The 17355-nt window shown below is 45.0% G+C and overlaps 2 protein-coding genes across 10 annotated transcripts in view; one reads left to right on the plus strand and one right to left on the minus strand.

Annotated features, from left to right (window-relative positions):
- Positions 1-1706: 1706 nt before the first annotated feature.
- LOC130527543 (MORN repeat-containing protein 4-like) lies at positions 1707-10810 on the minus strand. 5 transcript variants are annotated; one of them, XM_057036180.1, is made up of 6 exons: positions 10674-10810; positions 10072-10404; positions 8954-9083; positions 5960-6074; positions 5688-5797; positions 1707-5131 (listed from the first exon to the last, which is right to left on the minus strand). In XM_057036180.1, exons 3-6 carry the CDS (start codon positions 9018-9020, stop codon positions 4986-4988), a joined length of 438 nt encoding a protein of 145 aa, XP_056892160.1. In that variant the 5' UTR covers positions 9021-9083; positions 10072-10404; positions 10674-10810; the 3' UTR covers positions 1707-4985. The 5 variants fall into 5 exon arrangements, with proteins under 5 accessions (XP_056892160.1, XP_056892161.1, XP_056892163.1 ...); XM_057036181.1 differs by adding an exon at positions 9911-9998 and having other exon boundaries at positions 10072-10804; XM_057036183.1 differs by having other exon boundaries at positions 5721-5797; positions 10072-10808.
- Positions 10811-11817: 1007 nt separating this feature from the next.
- The window catches only part of lcor (ligand dependent nuclear receptor corepressor), a 38287-nt gene continuing 32749 nt past the window's right edge, over positions 11818-17355 (plus strand). For 2 of the 5 annotated variants that reach the window (XM_057035957.1, XM_057035956.1), the window contains exon 1: positions 11892-12048. Coding sequence is in view for 2 of the 5 variants with exons in the window: in XM_057035954.1 (XP_056891934.1) it covers positions 11956-12052 (97 nt within the window). In the remaining 3 variants the exon portion in view is untranslated. Of the gene's footprint in view, positions 12053-17355 lie in introns of all 5 variants that reach the window. The other 3 variants (XM_057035954.1, XM_057035959.1, XM_057035958.1) reach the window with 3 other exon arrangements.

Genomic DNA, 17355 nt, shown 5'->3' on the forward strand with positions numbered 1-17355 from the left:
CCCAGACACCCCCTTCCTCCCCTGGCCCTCTGTGCCCCCTCCTCCCTGTTAGGAATCAGAGCTGAAGCTCGCTGAACTGGAACGACGCTTCGCCGTCATCTGAAACCAAAGTTGTTTCATTGTCCTTCAGTAATCTGACGTCTGCGATGTCTTCCATTGTGCAGGAAGGAAAATGTCACAAAACTGGCTAGTCACACTGGGGAGGCTTCTCTTGCTTGGTTTCATCCTGGCTCCTTGGTTCTAATCATGAAGCGCAGCCTCGTGGTTTCTCTGCAAACCGACTGAAGAGTATTTTTCTGCTGGTCAGCGACGTTGGACGAAGGTCTAAAGAGGATGTCTGTTGAAATCCTGAAGATCCCTCTGAGCATCAAAGTCTGGTTCATCTTTGGATGGACTGAAAATGTTGAATATGTAGAGAAGGTCTCAATGTCCTTCCCTCCTCTCCTCATGTCTGAGGAGTTACCTCTCCCCTCTACCCTCCCAGCTGATCCACAGCTTCACCTGATGATGAGGATGATGATGGTGATGAAGTTTATTGGGGTCAGTGTGCTCATAATGGACTCAGTGTTCTGGTTTATTAGGACCAGAACAATTAGGGGCCTGGATGAGTTTATTTCATCTGATGTTTATCTCTTTAATTAAACAGTTCCTGTCGGTAGTGCTGATGTAAATAAAAAGGTGTTTCACTTCCTCCACCCACACATTCAGAAAGTAACCAACAAAAACATCCATTAAATCAGCCTGAGAACAAACAAGGTAGTCTCCCAGAACAGCAGAGGGTGGAGCCAACATCTTCAGGGCAACCCCCCCAGTAAAGGGCGACCAAGGCTTTAGTTCTGATGTAAAGGCTGAAGCTTCTCCTCCATTTATATTAAGTTTTAAGAAATAGAGGGAGGCTCCTTCCTCCTCAGAGCTGCTGAAGTTTTGATTCATGAAAACACCTGTGATAAACTCCCCACTCACACAGGCACATTTACATGGAGATGCACACTCGGTCTCAACTGTGGCCTCCTGAAAACACAGCAATCAGCTCAGGATGGCGTCTCCTTGCTCTCACCGACACTTCAGGAGGGTGGCGGCGGTCCCTGAAGTGGTCGCACTCTTATCAGTATGCTGAGTGCACTTCCTCTCTAAATGTGGCTGAAGCTTTTGGAGGCTTCTCTCTGAAGAAGACGTGATGTGATGAAATAGGAGATCAGATCAGATGAGAAGAAAGCAGAAATTCTGTTTGGGGGATTCTTTTTTAAGATGTGGCGATATGCAGGAATCCTGCCAGGGAACAATCGGATGCTCACACTCTTCTGCTGTCAGGTGAAGATGATCTGCAGAGCACATTTATACTTCGCCATGGCAACAGGCTCTATGATTAGGGGCAAATAGACAAAACTGCTGCAGCACTTGAGATTGAGATGATACAAATTAAGAGAACTCTGGGCAGTTTCCAAGGAGACGGAACAGGCGGAGGGGTTAAAGTCCAACATAAACACACCTTAAAGCTATTTTAGTGACAGCAGCGGGGGGAGGGGGAGGGGAGAACAGTGTGGGGGGAGGGGCATTTCTGACAGCCTCGCTCCGCAAATAAAACCAGAGAGGTGCGTGATCAGAGTCCCCCCATGTGTGTGTTTACCTTGCTGGTTCAAGGGTCCGTGTGTGGCTGTGGCCTCTTTCACACCTATGACAGCATAAAGAAACAGCCTGGAAACCAGTTCAGATTCATGCATCTTTATTGTTCCACTGAAAACACGTTTTCAGATCTTCACTTAGCAACAGAGACATTCCAGCTTCAGTGTCCTCCTGTGTCCAGGGTTAAAAGTGCCATAAGGAGAACGAGCCCCGAATGAAACAAACATGTCTGAGGGTATTGCTTCAAACCTGGTTTTTCTCTTTGCCAGAGATCATTTAAATAGGAAGTGTGAGGGTAGAACAGCCGGCAGTATTAAAGTGTTGACAGCACAGTCGGAGCAGGTTCGTGTTCAGGCACTTGTTGAACTGTCAGCTGATTGTTGGAGCCTGGCAGAGCCGCTTTCTGCTCATTGAGGTGATTATGATGGTGGGTTTGGTTTGCTTCAGGTCACAGATCAGGTCAGAACAGGCAAGTTGCAGTGTGAAGGTGTTAAAAAATTAAAAACATGATGGATCTGCCAAAACTCATAACACCATAAGATCTTTAGGCTTCATGTGAGCACAACACCATGTAGCTTTGTAAATACACACATGTAAAAAAAAAATGAACCAAACTCCCAGAAACCGCACATCTGTAACCATGACAAAAGCTGAGATTTGAGTTCAGGTTTAGCCATCAAATGACACAGTTAAGCTAATAGTTGTTAGCATTAAATAGCTATAATACTGACTTGTAAAGGACTAACATTAACATTAACAACAAAGGAGTTAGCTTTCTGCCAGATTCCCCACTTCTCCAAAATCAATATTAGTATACACAGCTACTAGTTATTAGCCATAATAGTTGATGGCATCACAGTGGGTAGCAACTCTGACATCAGCTTATAATAATCATTGTCCTGATTCTACAGGTAGAAACAGCTGACTTTGTTAACATGAGACAGAAACATGTGTAATGGTAAACATCCTTAGCAGAGTTAGCATGTGAGGCTCCTGGTGTCCAATAACAGTCTTTCAGCCACAGAGAATAACAGACACAACTTTTCTCCTTAGGTTGGACATCAGTCTGCAAACACAGTGTTCCTTATTTAAATTTACACTGACTAATACACTACTTTAATTAGCTTAGCGCAATGATTAATAGCCACATTTTCCATTTCTTTATATTTACAGTAGTTTTTCCGAACGTTCACGATAACAATTGCATCTGTGCTCCTCATGTGTATTCTTCCCATTTCACAATAAAACATAAAAAAAACACATTTAAAGGCGCTAACTTCAACTCAGAGGCCTCTTTGACGGATATCATAGCTCCGCCAATTGCAAAACACCAACAGAGGAGTTATCCTTCTTTGGAAATGTGGAGGAAAACTCCTAGTTTCAGTTTTAGATTGTTTTTGCCTCCATCGCTGAAACTCGTCACTGTGAAACCTAAAACCAGCAGCGTTGTTAATGTCAAATGGCAATTTTCAAGTTGCAGTTAAAGGGGGCTCATTTTCAATAAACATTGTTTACACTGAACCATGAAAAACAAATTCACAAGGTTTGAGTTTGTGTATGAACACCAGAACCTGATGGAACAGATGGAACCTCTGAGCTAAAGGCAACATTCAGAGCCTCTGATCCAGGTTGAGGGCAGGTTAAAGGTCTGAGATGTGGCCCCCCCCACACACACAGAGCTGAAGCTCACCTTGAGTTTTTAAAATCAACATCATAAAGCAGGAGTGGAGTTGAAAAGATGACAAGGTGTGACTTGCATCAAAAAGGTGCACCAGTAATTTAATTGATCAGAGCAATTGTGTGATCAGTTGATCTCTAGTTCCTGGTGTTTACAGGACCAAAACAGCCAGTAGCTTCAATCAGTCTGTTTCTGAGTCTGATCCTAAGGTGAAACGATTTGTTTGTTCTGGAAAATTGCTCAGGTCTGAAGGCGGAGCCAGTAACTGTCGATCACTGTCGAGCGTTAATTGCATGTCATGATAAAATTGCACCAACAAACAGGAAGTGCACTCATTTTCATGAGCCACTGACTCTGGATCAGCTGCAGCCTGGTGGCACTGTGAGTTTGGCACTGAGGGGATAAGTCCTGCTGATCTCCCACCTTAGGACACCAGTGAACTTCACAAGTTATTAAAGGTTTTAAATACTAAAGCACCAACAAGAAGATTCTTAACAGGAGGAAACACCCATCTGGAACCCTGAAGCTTCTGCCGGTCTCCTTAAAATGATTACAAGAAAAACAAAGAGTCTACAAGGATGTGATGGAGATCTACAAAGATGTGATGGAGGTCTACAGAGGCGTGATGGAGGTCTACAAAGATGTGATGGAGGTCTACAAAGACACAAACATCTACAAAGACCTGACAGAGGTCTACAAAGACACAAACATCTACAAAGACCTGACAGAGGTCTACAAAGACACAAACATCTACAAAGACCTGACGGAGGTCTACAAAGACATTATGGAGCTCTACAAAGATGTGATGGAGGTCTACAAAGATTGGAGGGTCATGTTATACCAACTATAATATTTCTGCAGAAAATTATTAGATATTTTCTCCAACAGGATCAGTAGCTCCCCAATGTTTAGGACTCTGTCTGAGTGGATTTTCAGATCTGAGTAAAAAACTTATTAAATTAGCCTTAAAGGCTTTTACAGTCTGAACACCTCTGAGGTTAGAACCTACATCCAGACAAAACCAGTTAATTAGAATTAACTGAAAGTTCATCAATTAATCAGTTTGGTTTAATTAGCACCTGCATACAGATCTTTAGTGAAGGACCCAAATCTCTGACCTAAATTTGTTCAGATGCTTTAGTTTGAACAATATTTTAAAGTCCACATTTTAATCAGTCGATACTGGTGTCCATTAGCGAACCTCCTCTGTATTTCAGTCAGTAAAAGTTGATGTGCACACTAATTAGAGCTCAAAGCTATTAATCTAACAGTTTGGATGGTGATGAGCAGCAGGAACTAATTAAGGATCAAAAGAAATTAGGCACTTCAGCTGTTACGTGGACGTGTCAGACACATTTCCACCTCAGTTTGGAAACATTAATTAAGCTGCCACTAAAAAGGTTCCTCCATCAAAGACACAAGGTGCTTTAAAACTTCAGGGAAATCAACCTTTTACATCCTAAAATCACTTTTTCAAAATCCAGGTTCCATCAGAAGAATCAAACATGCCCAAATGGGTGTTTCCTGGAAAAGGCTGAAGTGCTTTTGTCTTAATCTGGTTTTGGCTCAGATGATCCAGAATCAGTGACACTTCAGGAAAGTGTGAGGACAGGGAGACGGAGGAGCTGCTAAAACTGTCGGGACGGGGACGAAGGTGGGAGGAAGACCCTGGTCCTGGGCTTGGTCACATGGCCAAAGCTCGGGCCATAGCGGCCCCAGCCAGAGCTCTCCGGATGGCAGACTGGCTGCTCTCTTTCCTCATCAGCTGGTTGTTCTGAAAAAGGCCCTCCTGGCTGCTGTCAGGGCCTCCGTCCACAAACACAAGAGCCCCTGAAGCAAAAAAGCATAAAGTTACCGAATTACTTCCTGTCTGCACCAGACCGTGAGGGCAGCTGAGCCAGGACCTCCAGATCCCCTGTGTGTCCTGGTAATCTCCTCTCATCAGGTCCCACCTTTGTTTGACAGGTTTTAGGTTAACTGTTAACTTGGGTCACTGTTTAGCTCCCAAACTTGCTTTAAAATGTCTCTCAGGCTGTCAGGCAGCACTCAGGAGAGAAGCTGGTTGTCATGGCAATGCCTTATTCCACCCAGCATGTGCTGATTGAGAGCAAACAGGACAAATGTCTAAACACCTAAACCAATACTAGGGATGCACCACCAATGAAGAACTTGATGATGAACTTTGATCTTTTCAGCATTTGATACAACAAATCTCCGAAGTCATCATCAAGGTATCAAATTCTGGAGGTTAGCGACATCTAGAACATAAACGTTTCCTCAAGCCAGAAGCTTGGCGCCTTCGTCTTTGTCAGGACTCATGACCGACAAAAGATGATTTGCATTTATCAGCAGGTGAATATAAGAATCAGCTGATGGTTCATCTCACCGTGACCGTCCACACATCCGCTCTTAAACTCGCCTTCAAATCTCATCCCATCGAAACAAGTGAAGACGCCGACACCTTGAAATTTACCCTGGACAAATTCGCCCTCGTATCTAAAACAGAGATAGACCGAATAAAACACCCTCAGGGGAGCACTACAGCAGCAGCCCTGAGGACTGATTGTTCCTGGGAGCTAGAAACCATGACAACATCATCATCTCACCACAGAAACAGTAAACACATGAGCTGATATAAAGATGGCCTGAGCCACACACCTGGAGCCGTCGGCAAACACCAGCACGCCACAGCCGTTGAATAGGCCGTTCTCAAACTGTCCAGTGAAGCAGGTTCCATCGCTGAAGGTCAGCTGACCCAGGCCATGACGCAGACCTGCCGCCACCAACACAAAAAGGTGAACACACCACTCTCTAGAACCACAACACAGATGTTCTTCTTTACAAAGACCCAGCACAGCTGAAAGGGGCTGAAGCTCCACTGAAAGGGGAAGGTTCACCCCTGATTACTGCACCAGGAATGACTGAAAATCTACTGCTTTGGAGCTGCTGGCAATCCTTGGTGGTAATGCTGGGAGACCACTAATGTCGAAAACGGCATTCCTGAAGGTGATGTGCTCATTAATGATAAGTGGATGGGTGTAAAAGTGTGTGTGAACTGGTGTGCCGTTAACAACAATAGCAGCGTTGGTTCCTGAGGACAGTCCTCATTGAAATGCGGGCAGAACTGGGGCAACACGTGAAGCGAGCCAGGTCCCATATAGGTGTTGGCCACACTGGTCTGGTCAGTGGACACTGAGCTGAGTCAGGTGGGAGGGCAGACATAAAAGCATCATTGGCCACTTTTCCAAATGTATTGGGACATGTTGCTACAATGCACAGATGAATATTGGGTCAATGTACAGCTCAGCTGGGATGCACAAACACAACTAACAACACAGGAGGTGGCCTGGATCAACACAAGATTCATTCATTGTGACCCACATGGTGGGCAACAGGCTGCTATTGTGCAGGATTGGGGGTTTCTTGGTCAATAAACCATTGACTTGCCCTAAAATAAATCCTCCTGACAGGTGTTGAGAATGTGCTCCCCTCAATATGAGCCTGGGTTCAGCATCATTACTGTTTATTGGTTAAAGTTGGTGACTTGTGTTGCTGCTACACTACAGATGCCACAACTAGCCTCTCATTGCCTCAATGTTTAAATGACTCAAACAATGTTGGTTTAGTCCAGAGTAGAACTACTATCCATTTTATCATTAATACCAGAGGGGGTGCTATGCAAAACAGAGTATTTATTGTGCCTCTACATCATTGAGGACCATCTTCAACAATCAGTAAAGTTCCTGTTCTTGTCTTTGGAATTCATGGCTGGTTAACTAATGGTGGGTGGGTAAGTGGGTGGGGGGGCACTGTTTATACTCATTTGCATATGTAGTAGAATGCGCGGTGAGAAAGGAGCCTGGTACTGATGTGAATGTTAATGAACAATGTGAACATGAGGCCACTGATGTCAGTGGGTCTGACAAATAAAGATGTTCACAATGCACACACACACACAAGGGCACACAGGTACACATATTTAAGACTTGAATTGTCAGGCCCACCAGGCTCTCACACACACACATACACACACACAGATACAAATTTAACACTTGACTTGTCAGTTTGGGAAAATTAATAAGTGCAGTGGGAAGTTGAGAGATGAGGGGCTTCTGTTTATTTTATGCCTCTTAAAATGTTCCTGTGGAGGTGAGACCCATTTTCTCTCTGAATTCTGTGACTAATATGTAGGATGTTGGTGGGTGGCAGCAGGAAAGGGGTGGGGGTGGGTCAGGACTGTGTCTGAGGAGCAGTTGGACATGGACTGACAGAGTCCTTGGTGTCTTGTGGTGGCGCTCAATGTGGAATCGGATTTACTCTGGGCTCACTGGGTGACATGAAACTGGTGGGGAAGATGGGAAGGTCTGAGCTCTGTGTGTGTGCTGGGGGAGGCTAACAGCAGATTGGGCTTTGTAGAAGGGGAGGCGAGCTGCTTTGCAGGGGGTGAGGAAGGGGTGAGAAATAGAAAGCGTCTCTTGCTCATGGCTAAAGTGAATTAGCCAGTCCATCTGTCAGGGCTGCTTAAAGTGCTGCCTCTGCTTAATCTCAGCAGGGTTTTCACGCTAGATTTGGAGAAGAGATTTGGCAGAATTTAAATCTGAAAGTCGGCATTCCCGTTTTCAAAGTCTCTGTCTTCTTTGAATTGGATCCATGAGTGCAGATGTATGTGGGCTCCATTAAGCACATGTGGGGCCAGCAGGAGCTTAAACGCTGCATCTCATCCCTCTGGAGCGGTAGGTAAAATCCCCCAGAAGCAAACGTGAAAAGAGCTGGTGGGTATGAAAAACAGCAGCCGTCCACCAAAAGAGAATAGATCTTTTACTGACAGATTCAGCTGCTGCAGCAGAGGATAGTAATTCCTGTCTGTCTCTTTGGATTTGATCCATTCTAGACAGACTCTAATCTGGCACTCAGCTTCTTCTCTACGCCTCCCAGTGATCTGGTGTCAGGTCATCCTCCCTGATTACGCTTCAGCTGAGTTTGTCCAGCATTGATGTCAATCAATACTGCTAACACGGATGTTAAACGGCTGAAGCACAATAGCAAACGTCATCTGACTGTGCCTCACCGCTGTAGTTATTGCTGCCCCACTTCCTGTAACCTGAGAGAGAGTCTCTCTCTCTCTCTCTCTCTCTCTCACACACACACACTCTCACACACACACACACTCACACACACACACACACACACACACACTCACACACACAAACACGCACGAGAGAGAGAGCAATGGAGAGCAATGCAGGCTTGACACACTCTGTATTTAGATATTTGGCTGGTACAGGTACCAGTAGTGGTAGCGTATCCTTCCTCCTCAAAGTGTCGTTACCCGACCTTTCGGGTCTCCTGGTGTTTTTGGCTCTGCATGTTTGAGTGGTGTAACTTCAGTCCCAGCAGGGTGTCTGGCACCAGCTCTATGTGCATATATATTTAGACACCCATCAAGCCCCAGAGTCTAGGTTTGAGGGGCCTGGGTGTGGGAACACATTTGATTAAAGAACCTTTAATTTCCTCTTTCAGAGACATTTTCTCAGTGTGTTGTGCAGGTAGTTTCCTATGATTGTTTTTATCCCTTTTTGTGACACTAGAATCAGTCAATGTCATCTCTTTGAAGTACCTGGAGGTGTTACTGTGGATCAGTAGAAGTCTTACCTTCTTTCCACTCGCCGTGGTACTCCTCCCCACTTGAGTAGCTGAAGGAACCTCGTGTCAGGGTCATGGCTGCTGATGCACCACAGTTGCAGGAGATTTCGCTCTCACATTTGCTTCATCATCTCAGAGCCTGAAGGGGAACACAAAAGAAGATTCAACAACAACAACAACAACAATAATAATTCTTGTAAATGTCAACCGAGGCTAAATGTAACAGGGACTAAGCATGTGTTTCATTAATAAGTGTCCAGAGGTATTCATCATTACAGTTTCACATAATAATGTTTTAAAACTTCTGACACCTATACAGCACAGAGTTTGTCCAGTGGAGCCGCTCGGATGTGCTAATGGAAGGAAATTACTGCATGTCAACATTGTCCTGACACATTAGCCTGAATCAAACCTCCCTCACACGTCTGAGGTGGCAAATGCTGCAAGTTCTGGAGAGAACAGCACAAACTTCACCTGACTGAGCCTGGAGTCCTCAGTCTGCTCAGCTAACATCATGTCCTAGGTTGGAGTCAGAGGCAAGATGGGTCTCCGGGACAACCCAGAGACCCATCTTGTCTCTGGAATCTCAGGACAGCTGGACAGCACAGACGTTCAGTCCCTTCTGAACTCTCTTTGCACCAGTAGCAGGAGCGTCAATGAGCCGACAGATGCTCAATCCTGACGGTCTCAGTGTAGTCTGTGGACCTGCACTTCATCATGTGAAGTAGTGAGCTTTAATTCAAATGATTTTTATTGTGAACATGCTGAGGTTCAACTTTGGGTAAGAACAGCTGAGGCCTAAAGAGCTGCTTATTGTTGATTAAAAAGCTTCTGTTGAATCTGAGGGTTCTTTTCTTCTCTTTGCTGCTCCAAAAAGACAAACTGCCATTGACAGGAGCATCAGAGGAACCATCAGGCTCCATATTTAGACGTAAAAGGGTCGTTTATTAGACCGTTGATGCTTACATGTCACCAGGCGCTGTCAGATTAGACAGGAAGAGGGTGCCCCTCCATCCAACGTTGCCACAGCAACAGCTCCCAATTCTCTTTCATCCTACTGGCAAAACCCTGTCAACACACACGCATGCACACACCGCCAGACCAGAGAAAGAAGACGATTCTTTTACCTGTGTTTTAACAGCACCTCGCTTTTCTGGTTCTACATCACTGTGAAGGCAGCAGTAGATGCTGGAGGATTTCCGCTCTTTTCGACACTTTTCCGCACCTGCTTCCTGCCTGACAGCGGCGCTGCAGTGTCTTGTATCTCCATTGGCTGTCACTCGTCCACTCTATTCAAGGTGTCTTCCTATTAGTCACCCGCGCGCGGTCGCCACGCCCTCGCGCGGAGACGTCTTTGTCGAGGGCAGCGAGTTCACAGCCGTAATTAGCCGAAGTGCTGCTCCGCAGGCTCGGCCGCCCTCTGTTCCTTCCTTTACGAGCTGCCCACTGTCTCTGTTGTGCTGTAAAATGGCAGCGTTAATGATTCCGTGTCATTTTAACATCCAATTCGGTGATTAGAGCCGCGTTTTGGCGAGTTTTCCTTAAATTGATTTATTCTTGTCCTCAGAGTTTGAAGAGCTGGTTAAACATGAACGTCTGCATCAACTGTGGATACTCCAACACTGGCGCGAAGGAATTACACGCTTTACGATTGATGTCTAAAATTATACCGAGGTCCTTCCATAATTCAATTTCATAAAGCTCCAAGCATCAAATTTCTCATTCTTACCTCCATCATCAAATCATGTTTGTATAATCCCACAAATATTTGGATTAAACCTGAATTTTAAAAAATGATCAGTGTTCACACAACATAAATTGCCTGAAGTCGATGTTGTTTTGTTCCTCATCTGTGCCACAGCAACTGTTATGTGTCTCACTGTGATGTTAGCTTTTGGATCAGTTTTGTGGTTTGCAATTCATTTTCATGAATTTAGCTCAGCCTTTAAAAGTGACATGGTGTGATTAAGAGTTGGGAATCGCTGCTGCTGTGATTAAATATGTCAAAATATTTGGCAATAACAAAGAATTCTTTTGTTCATTGTTCAGGGTTTCTCAGGGTTTGGTATCACTTTTGATCTAAGCTTTTTGAGTAAACAGTAAACTGGAGGGTTCCTAAATTGTGTGTGTTTATATGTATGTTAGGGGGTGTCATCGTGTGTTATGCATTTTTACGAAGATTTCACAGTAAATAATAATCATTGTAACTGGATTAAAGGACCTCATGTCTGTTATATTTGGCACTTTTAGGTTTTTAGGTTTTCATCTATATATGTTTGACAAAAATAAATTATCATACTGAAACTAAACAAATGTATTTATTGCTTGTTATTTAATAATTTCTATAAAACAAACTTGCTCAAAATGAAAAAATGGAATGCATGCGGTGTGTTTCTGGGGTAGGTGGCCCAGGGAAGAAAGCAACCCTGGACATAATGACGCAATTGATGAACGATTATTAATTTGAATAATTGAGGAAATGCTACGTAATCAAATAAAGAAGCGCACTAATCCTTTAATTGGCTGAAAGTGAATATGAGCAGAATTTCCTGGACCTCACTAGGATGACATTAGCGGCGGCTCGTTCAGCTGCTTTTATTGTCGTAAGGACCTTCTGAATTGTCCCCTAACCCTAACCCTGGACCGAGTCGGACCGAGCCCGCACGGCAGGTATTCGGTGTCGGCGCCCTTTGACACACTGAGCTGCGCGTGGGCTGAATTGTGGAGCATGTGTAGCTCTGAGGCGTCAACATTATCACACAAACATCCCGTGAAGCAGCCAATGACAACAGCACATCCTTGGCTGGAGAAGGGGGTTAGGGGTGGGAGGGGCTGGAGGAGGGGGCGCATTTAATGGGTGGGACAAAATGAGCGCTATAGAAAGGGGGATGCTGCAGCCCCGTCCCCTCATATCTCATTCCACCCAGCCCTAGAATAAAAAAACACCGGTGACGTGCGCGCAGGGAAGCACCAAGCAGTATGTGCGCGCCCACGGGAGGGGCCGATAGAAAATGGCGAGTCTGTGCAAAAGGCAGCAATGCACGATAGAGAGGCGCGGCTTTCGGCAGGAACTTGACTCTTGGAGGCACAAACTCATTCACTGTGTAGGTAAGCTCTTTTGGTATTGCGTGTGCGTGCGTGTTTGGCGTGGTCCCGAGGCCGGTGCGTGTCATATTGAGCTGTCCGTGAGTTTTCTCCGCGGCGCAGCTGAAATGTCCACGGGAAAACATACAGGAGCTGTCATTTTTGTTCCGCTCGGCTGATGCCTCCCACTGGACCGAGCCCAAAATATTTCAGCACCAAGTTTGTGTGAGCGTCGCGGGCACGTTTCCAAGCGCTTGCCCCTCGAATTTGATGCGTGTGACCAGCGCGGCTGTGGGCTTTTGATATTTTTTTCTAACCGTAATCAGAGACGTTGGGCATTTTAGTCTTTATTCTATGGCTGTTTGTTTATTGTAAGCAAGTCATGTCACGTGTGCAGATGGAGCGCTGCCTCAGCCAATCAGCGTCATCTCCGTAGGTTGGCCCGTGCCCGCGATGCGCGCTGCCGGGCCAAGTTTTTGTTGGTGTGTGCGTGTTGGGGGAGGGATGTGCGCGCTCTAAATCTCCAAACATGACGCCCCCCGCCCTCCTCCCGCGCTTCCCTGGAAATCTGGGTGTGAGCGCGCATTGCTGCATTGGGGAAATGTCAGTGAAATCATTTTTGTGTTTTAAGAGGGGGGAGGGTGCAATAATGGTGCTATTATCCTGCACAAGGGTTTGGTACTTGTTGAAATGAGCTCGTGGAGGGCAGTTGGAGCATTTTGCTGTTTTTATTAGGAAAGCTGGGGCAGTTTAACTCTTCCTGCTTTTTCTCTTGACTTTACACCGGCATCTATTTTGGCTTCTCTCATCCCTCACTCCCATTTCTGGTGTATTTCATTAGCTCACTTTAATCCGGTTACATTGACCCGTCCCGATGTTATTGCAAGATTATCATCCACTCTTCGCCTCTGATCTCTTAACCTTTCTGGGTCTCCTCGGCTCTCTGTCCGGCTCCTAATCTGGCTTTTATCGTTAGCATATAAAGCGTCACCACAGTAGCGACAGGGTTGATGTTATGCTTCTTGATTTTGGATGCACTTGTGTGTCCAGATGTTGAGCGCTGACCTGTCACCTACTTACCCATCCGACCACTTCATAATGCCTCCCCTGGCCTGTTTCCAAGTGAGCTGGCCAGGCTTTTTAGTAAAAAAATCCTCCTAATGAGAAGATGTGGTGTATGAATGAAAAGCTTGGTTAATCTCTGACCTTCGCTTGGTGTGATCAGGCTGGAGCCAGAAGGAGTCAGAGCAGTGGTGTAAACATAAGGCTTTTCCTGCTCGGTTTGTCGCATGTCCATTTGATCATTGATGATTTTACATTCAGATTATGACACAGAAAGGAGGTTTTCTATTTCTGAGCTCTTACCGCCATTAATGACGGTGGCTCTGCCTGACATTTTGCCTGCGTTTGTGACCTGATTAGAGACGATTTTAATGACTTAGTGGCTCAGGAGTTGGAGCCAAAAGAAGCCGGAGGATTTCATGCTGCAGCCAGGCTGGACGTACACCTGTAATAAACACCAGCATCATGAAAGAGATGTCAAAGGAGAAACCACGGCATGATAAACACATCAGCTTACTGTTATGCACTGTGAATCCAGTAACATGAGGATGATAGCAGGATGAAAACAGCACAGATCTGAATAATGAAGTCACAGTTGAAGGTTCCAGCGTGTGTGTGTGTGTGTGTGTTGTGTGTGTGTGTGTGTGTGGTGTGTGTGTGTGTGCGTGTGTGTGTGTGTGTGTGTGTGTGTGTGTTTTTCCTTTTGAAGCATGTTTGTTTGAAGACTTCTCAGCTCATAAAGCACACGGTGGGAACATCACATGACTCGTCTGTCTGCTGACCGGATAAAGAATTTGTTTCCCAAACTAAAGCGAAACACTGATAAAACGTCCGAACCAAATATCCAATCAGACAAGACCATGGAAAGGGTACTGTGAATCGAAGTGAAATGGAATGTTGGTGGAAGCTGAAAATGATGAAACTCTAAACAGACATTTACTGTACTTCCTGGTGCGTGGCGGAGGCGGATGGCGTGGACGCCGCAGCTGTGTTCACCTGTAATGAAGTGGGCGCGTGTTGACAGAGAGCTGGAGACTATTAACATTAGGACCGGCTGACTGTTGCCGATCTGGGCCAATGTTCTGGGTGAAGAAGTAAAGTTGATTAGCTGACAGGTGATGACAGTCTCACCACAGCTGGAATCTGTGTTTCTGGGCTTTTATCTGATTACCATGGCAACAATTTAGAAAAGGTTGTGTGTTTATATCACAACTAATAATAACTAAAAAGATGTTTCAATAGAAACTAGTTTCCAGGCTATGACTGCATTAATCAGCTGAGTGTTGGACCTGGTTTTTACCTCCCGTGTGGCGTCACGTGATTTGTTGTTTGTCTCCCTAAAGGTTGGGCTTTATTTATTGTCTCCTGGAGGAGGAAGTGGATTTGGATTAACGCTGCCACCGCAAACAATGATGGCAATAAAATCAGATGAATAGAAAGGAGGGTGGAAGCAGCCTGAGGTTGTGCAACAGTTACGGATGCTCATCACTGAGGAGTAACTGGCCAGGTGAAGATGTGATGATGTGGTTTAGGGAGGCTGGAAGACATCTGTATGATCCAGCAGGGTGGAGTAAAGACCTCCATCCCTCCATTACGTCTCGCCCATGCTGTCATTTCTGTATAGACGGACAGACGGGATGGGGGGGCGTGGCAGCGGTTCCCTCATTCCAGTAGAGCGGGTCCCAATGCTGTAAATCTCAACATGCACTCCTCATTAGACATGCATAAACACACACGCACACATACACATATACACGCACACAATGAGAGGAGCTAACTCAGGGGCTGATCTCTGCCAAACAGGAGACCTATGGGAGGAGGGCTGCTCCCTTCCAGTGGGGGGGGGGGGTATTCACCCCTGGCACTGAGTGAATGTTGACAGAAGGTGTGTATGTGTGCAGGAGCATGTGTGTGGTAGAGAAGGACCATGGCGCTCTTTTGCAGCACCGTCCCAACTCATGTTCAAACACTCATCCGTCTGCAACCAGACACAAACTTCCCATATGGGCGAAGTCTGCATGAGGAGGGACCTGTTTCCTGCTGCTGTTGGGTAAAACTCTTTAGTTTGTTTTCTACAAATTGATTATTTTGGCTTCTCAGGAGAGACCATGCCTGTCAGTAATTTTTATTGCACATTGCATTGTAGTTGCTCAGGTTGTAGTTATCCTCCCATGGATTTTCAAGATGAGGAAGACCATGTAGACAATGTTTGGTTGTCTTTCTATCAGCTTCTACAAGAAAAGTCATGGAAATGGTGTTTGTGATGTTGTTTATGATGACTGTAGCGACTCCTCTTCCTCTGTGTTTAGCTGTGCTTCATCTTCAGCTCCAGTTTATATGGAACACATGTTCAACATCATCAGACGATCCAGACTGATCCAAGCTGGACAGTTTCAGCCAGGTTCTTGTTAGCCTGAAACTGAGATTTCTGAGCAGGAACCATCAGGTCTGTCAAAGAATGCAATAAATGAAATTGATTTTCCACTAAATCATTCCACTAAAATATGAATGTGAGCTTAAGACAGACTTTCACACACACACACACACACACACACACACACACACACCACACACACACACACACACACACACACACACACACACACACACACACACAGGAATGGTGAGAAGTGCTGGGGTTTTAGACCAGCAGGAATGTTTACTTGGAGCCGCCTCCTCTAGAGTCCTTCCTCTTCCATAATGGCTCCTTTTGTGTTGAAGGTCATATTTGAGCGATTTGCTTTTCATATATTTGATCAATGGTATGCACGAGGCTATGTGTGTTGGCTCTTGTGATTTAGTCTTTTTCACCAGTGCATTTTCATGTTTTTGGATTGTAAATTTCAGATTAAGGTTAAACTGACAGAACTGTGTATGAAAGTGTGTGTTGAGGTTGTCATTAAGGTTTAATTAATACGAAGTAGCAACCGTGTTGTTCCTGAACATGAGGAAGCTGCTAAAGAGACAATAAATTTAGCTGAACACTCAGGTAAGAAGCGTTAGCTTCCACAGTTCACAGTTTAAGAACCAAGAACCTTCCGCTGGATCTAAAGTCTTGCTTGTAGTCCAGTTTGTGATTTTCATTCACCGTCACACAAACACAATTTTCATTTCTGACAACTTTGTTGAAAAGCAACCAAATTAGGGTAGTTGTCACTTGTTACACACAAAGTCAGGCCACCTGACTGGCCTCAATCAACCTGATAGATATAAATGAACCATTACCAGATCCAGAACCCTATTAAGATATTCCAGGACTCTGCAGAGGAGTGTTCATGTTTGTGGTTGATTAATAGAATAGAGGTGTGTGTGTGTGTGTGTGTTGTGTGTGTGTGTGTGTGTGTGTGTGTGTGTGTGTGTGTGTGTGTGTGTGGCCACTGGGCTTGTCATTGTAGCAGTGCTGCCTGCAGGTGCACCAAGGGAAATATAGTTCTTCAGTGTGAGTGGGTAGAGATGGATGGAACAATAGAGGTGTGGAGGGTAGGGTGGCAGCGTGTGTTAAGGTATGACGCTTATATACAAAGAAGCCAGTGAGGTCACATGACCAATGAGGGCTCCACAACAAACGGAGTGAAAACAAAGAGCATTATTAACGACTTGGAAACAAATGACTTAGTTAAGATTGAGCCTTGATCCAAAGACACTCAGACTCACACAGGAAGTGTGAGAATCACCAGTATAATCAATGATTAATAAGTTATGATAACTATCCAAATGAGCCTTTGAGGAAGTGTAACTTCAAATATTATAATACTTTTGAATCAGCTGTTGAAATAAACTTTCTGTCAGTTCTTCAACTGATTGAAGAAAAATGTGAAGAGTTGATGGTCTTTGACTTAAGAGTTGTTGGCTAACACCAGGAGGTCGAAGTTGTGGAACAAGTTTCTACACAACCTGCCAAAGATTGGATCGAAGACTCCAGATGGGTAAAAGCATCAAAAAGAGGACTGATGTTGGTTGAGGAACTGTGGAACCTGTATGGGACCAGTTCTCCTCCAGATATTTGGCACAGGCCATTAAGAACATCTCTACATTTCTAAACTCATAAATGGGAGCATCTTATACACACTCGTGTTCATTTGAGTCTTGATCCCAGTTTTACCTCAAGTATCACAGAAGAAAATCAATGGTTAATGGAGATTTCACATCATTTTGCGTCACAGGGACATTTGATTTCCACTATTCAGCTCCTCTAAAAGCATGTTGAAAAGGATCTGAGCAGCATGAAAGCTCTTTTTGAACCTTTGCACCTGCTTAACTAAATG

The sequence above is a fragment of the Takifugu flavidus genome, chromosome 6 (assembly GCF_003711565.1).
Source record: "Takifugu flavidus isolate HTHZ2018 chromosome 6, ASM371156v2, whole genome shotgun sequence".
In the NCBI taxonomy this organism is placed as follows: domain Eukaryota; kingdom Metazoa; phylum Chordata; class Actinopteri; order Tetraodontiformes; family Tetraodontidae; genus Takifugu; species Takifugu flavidus.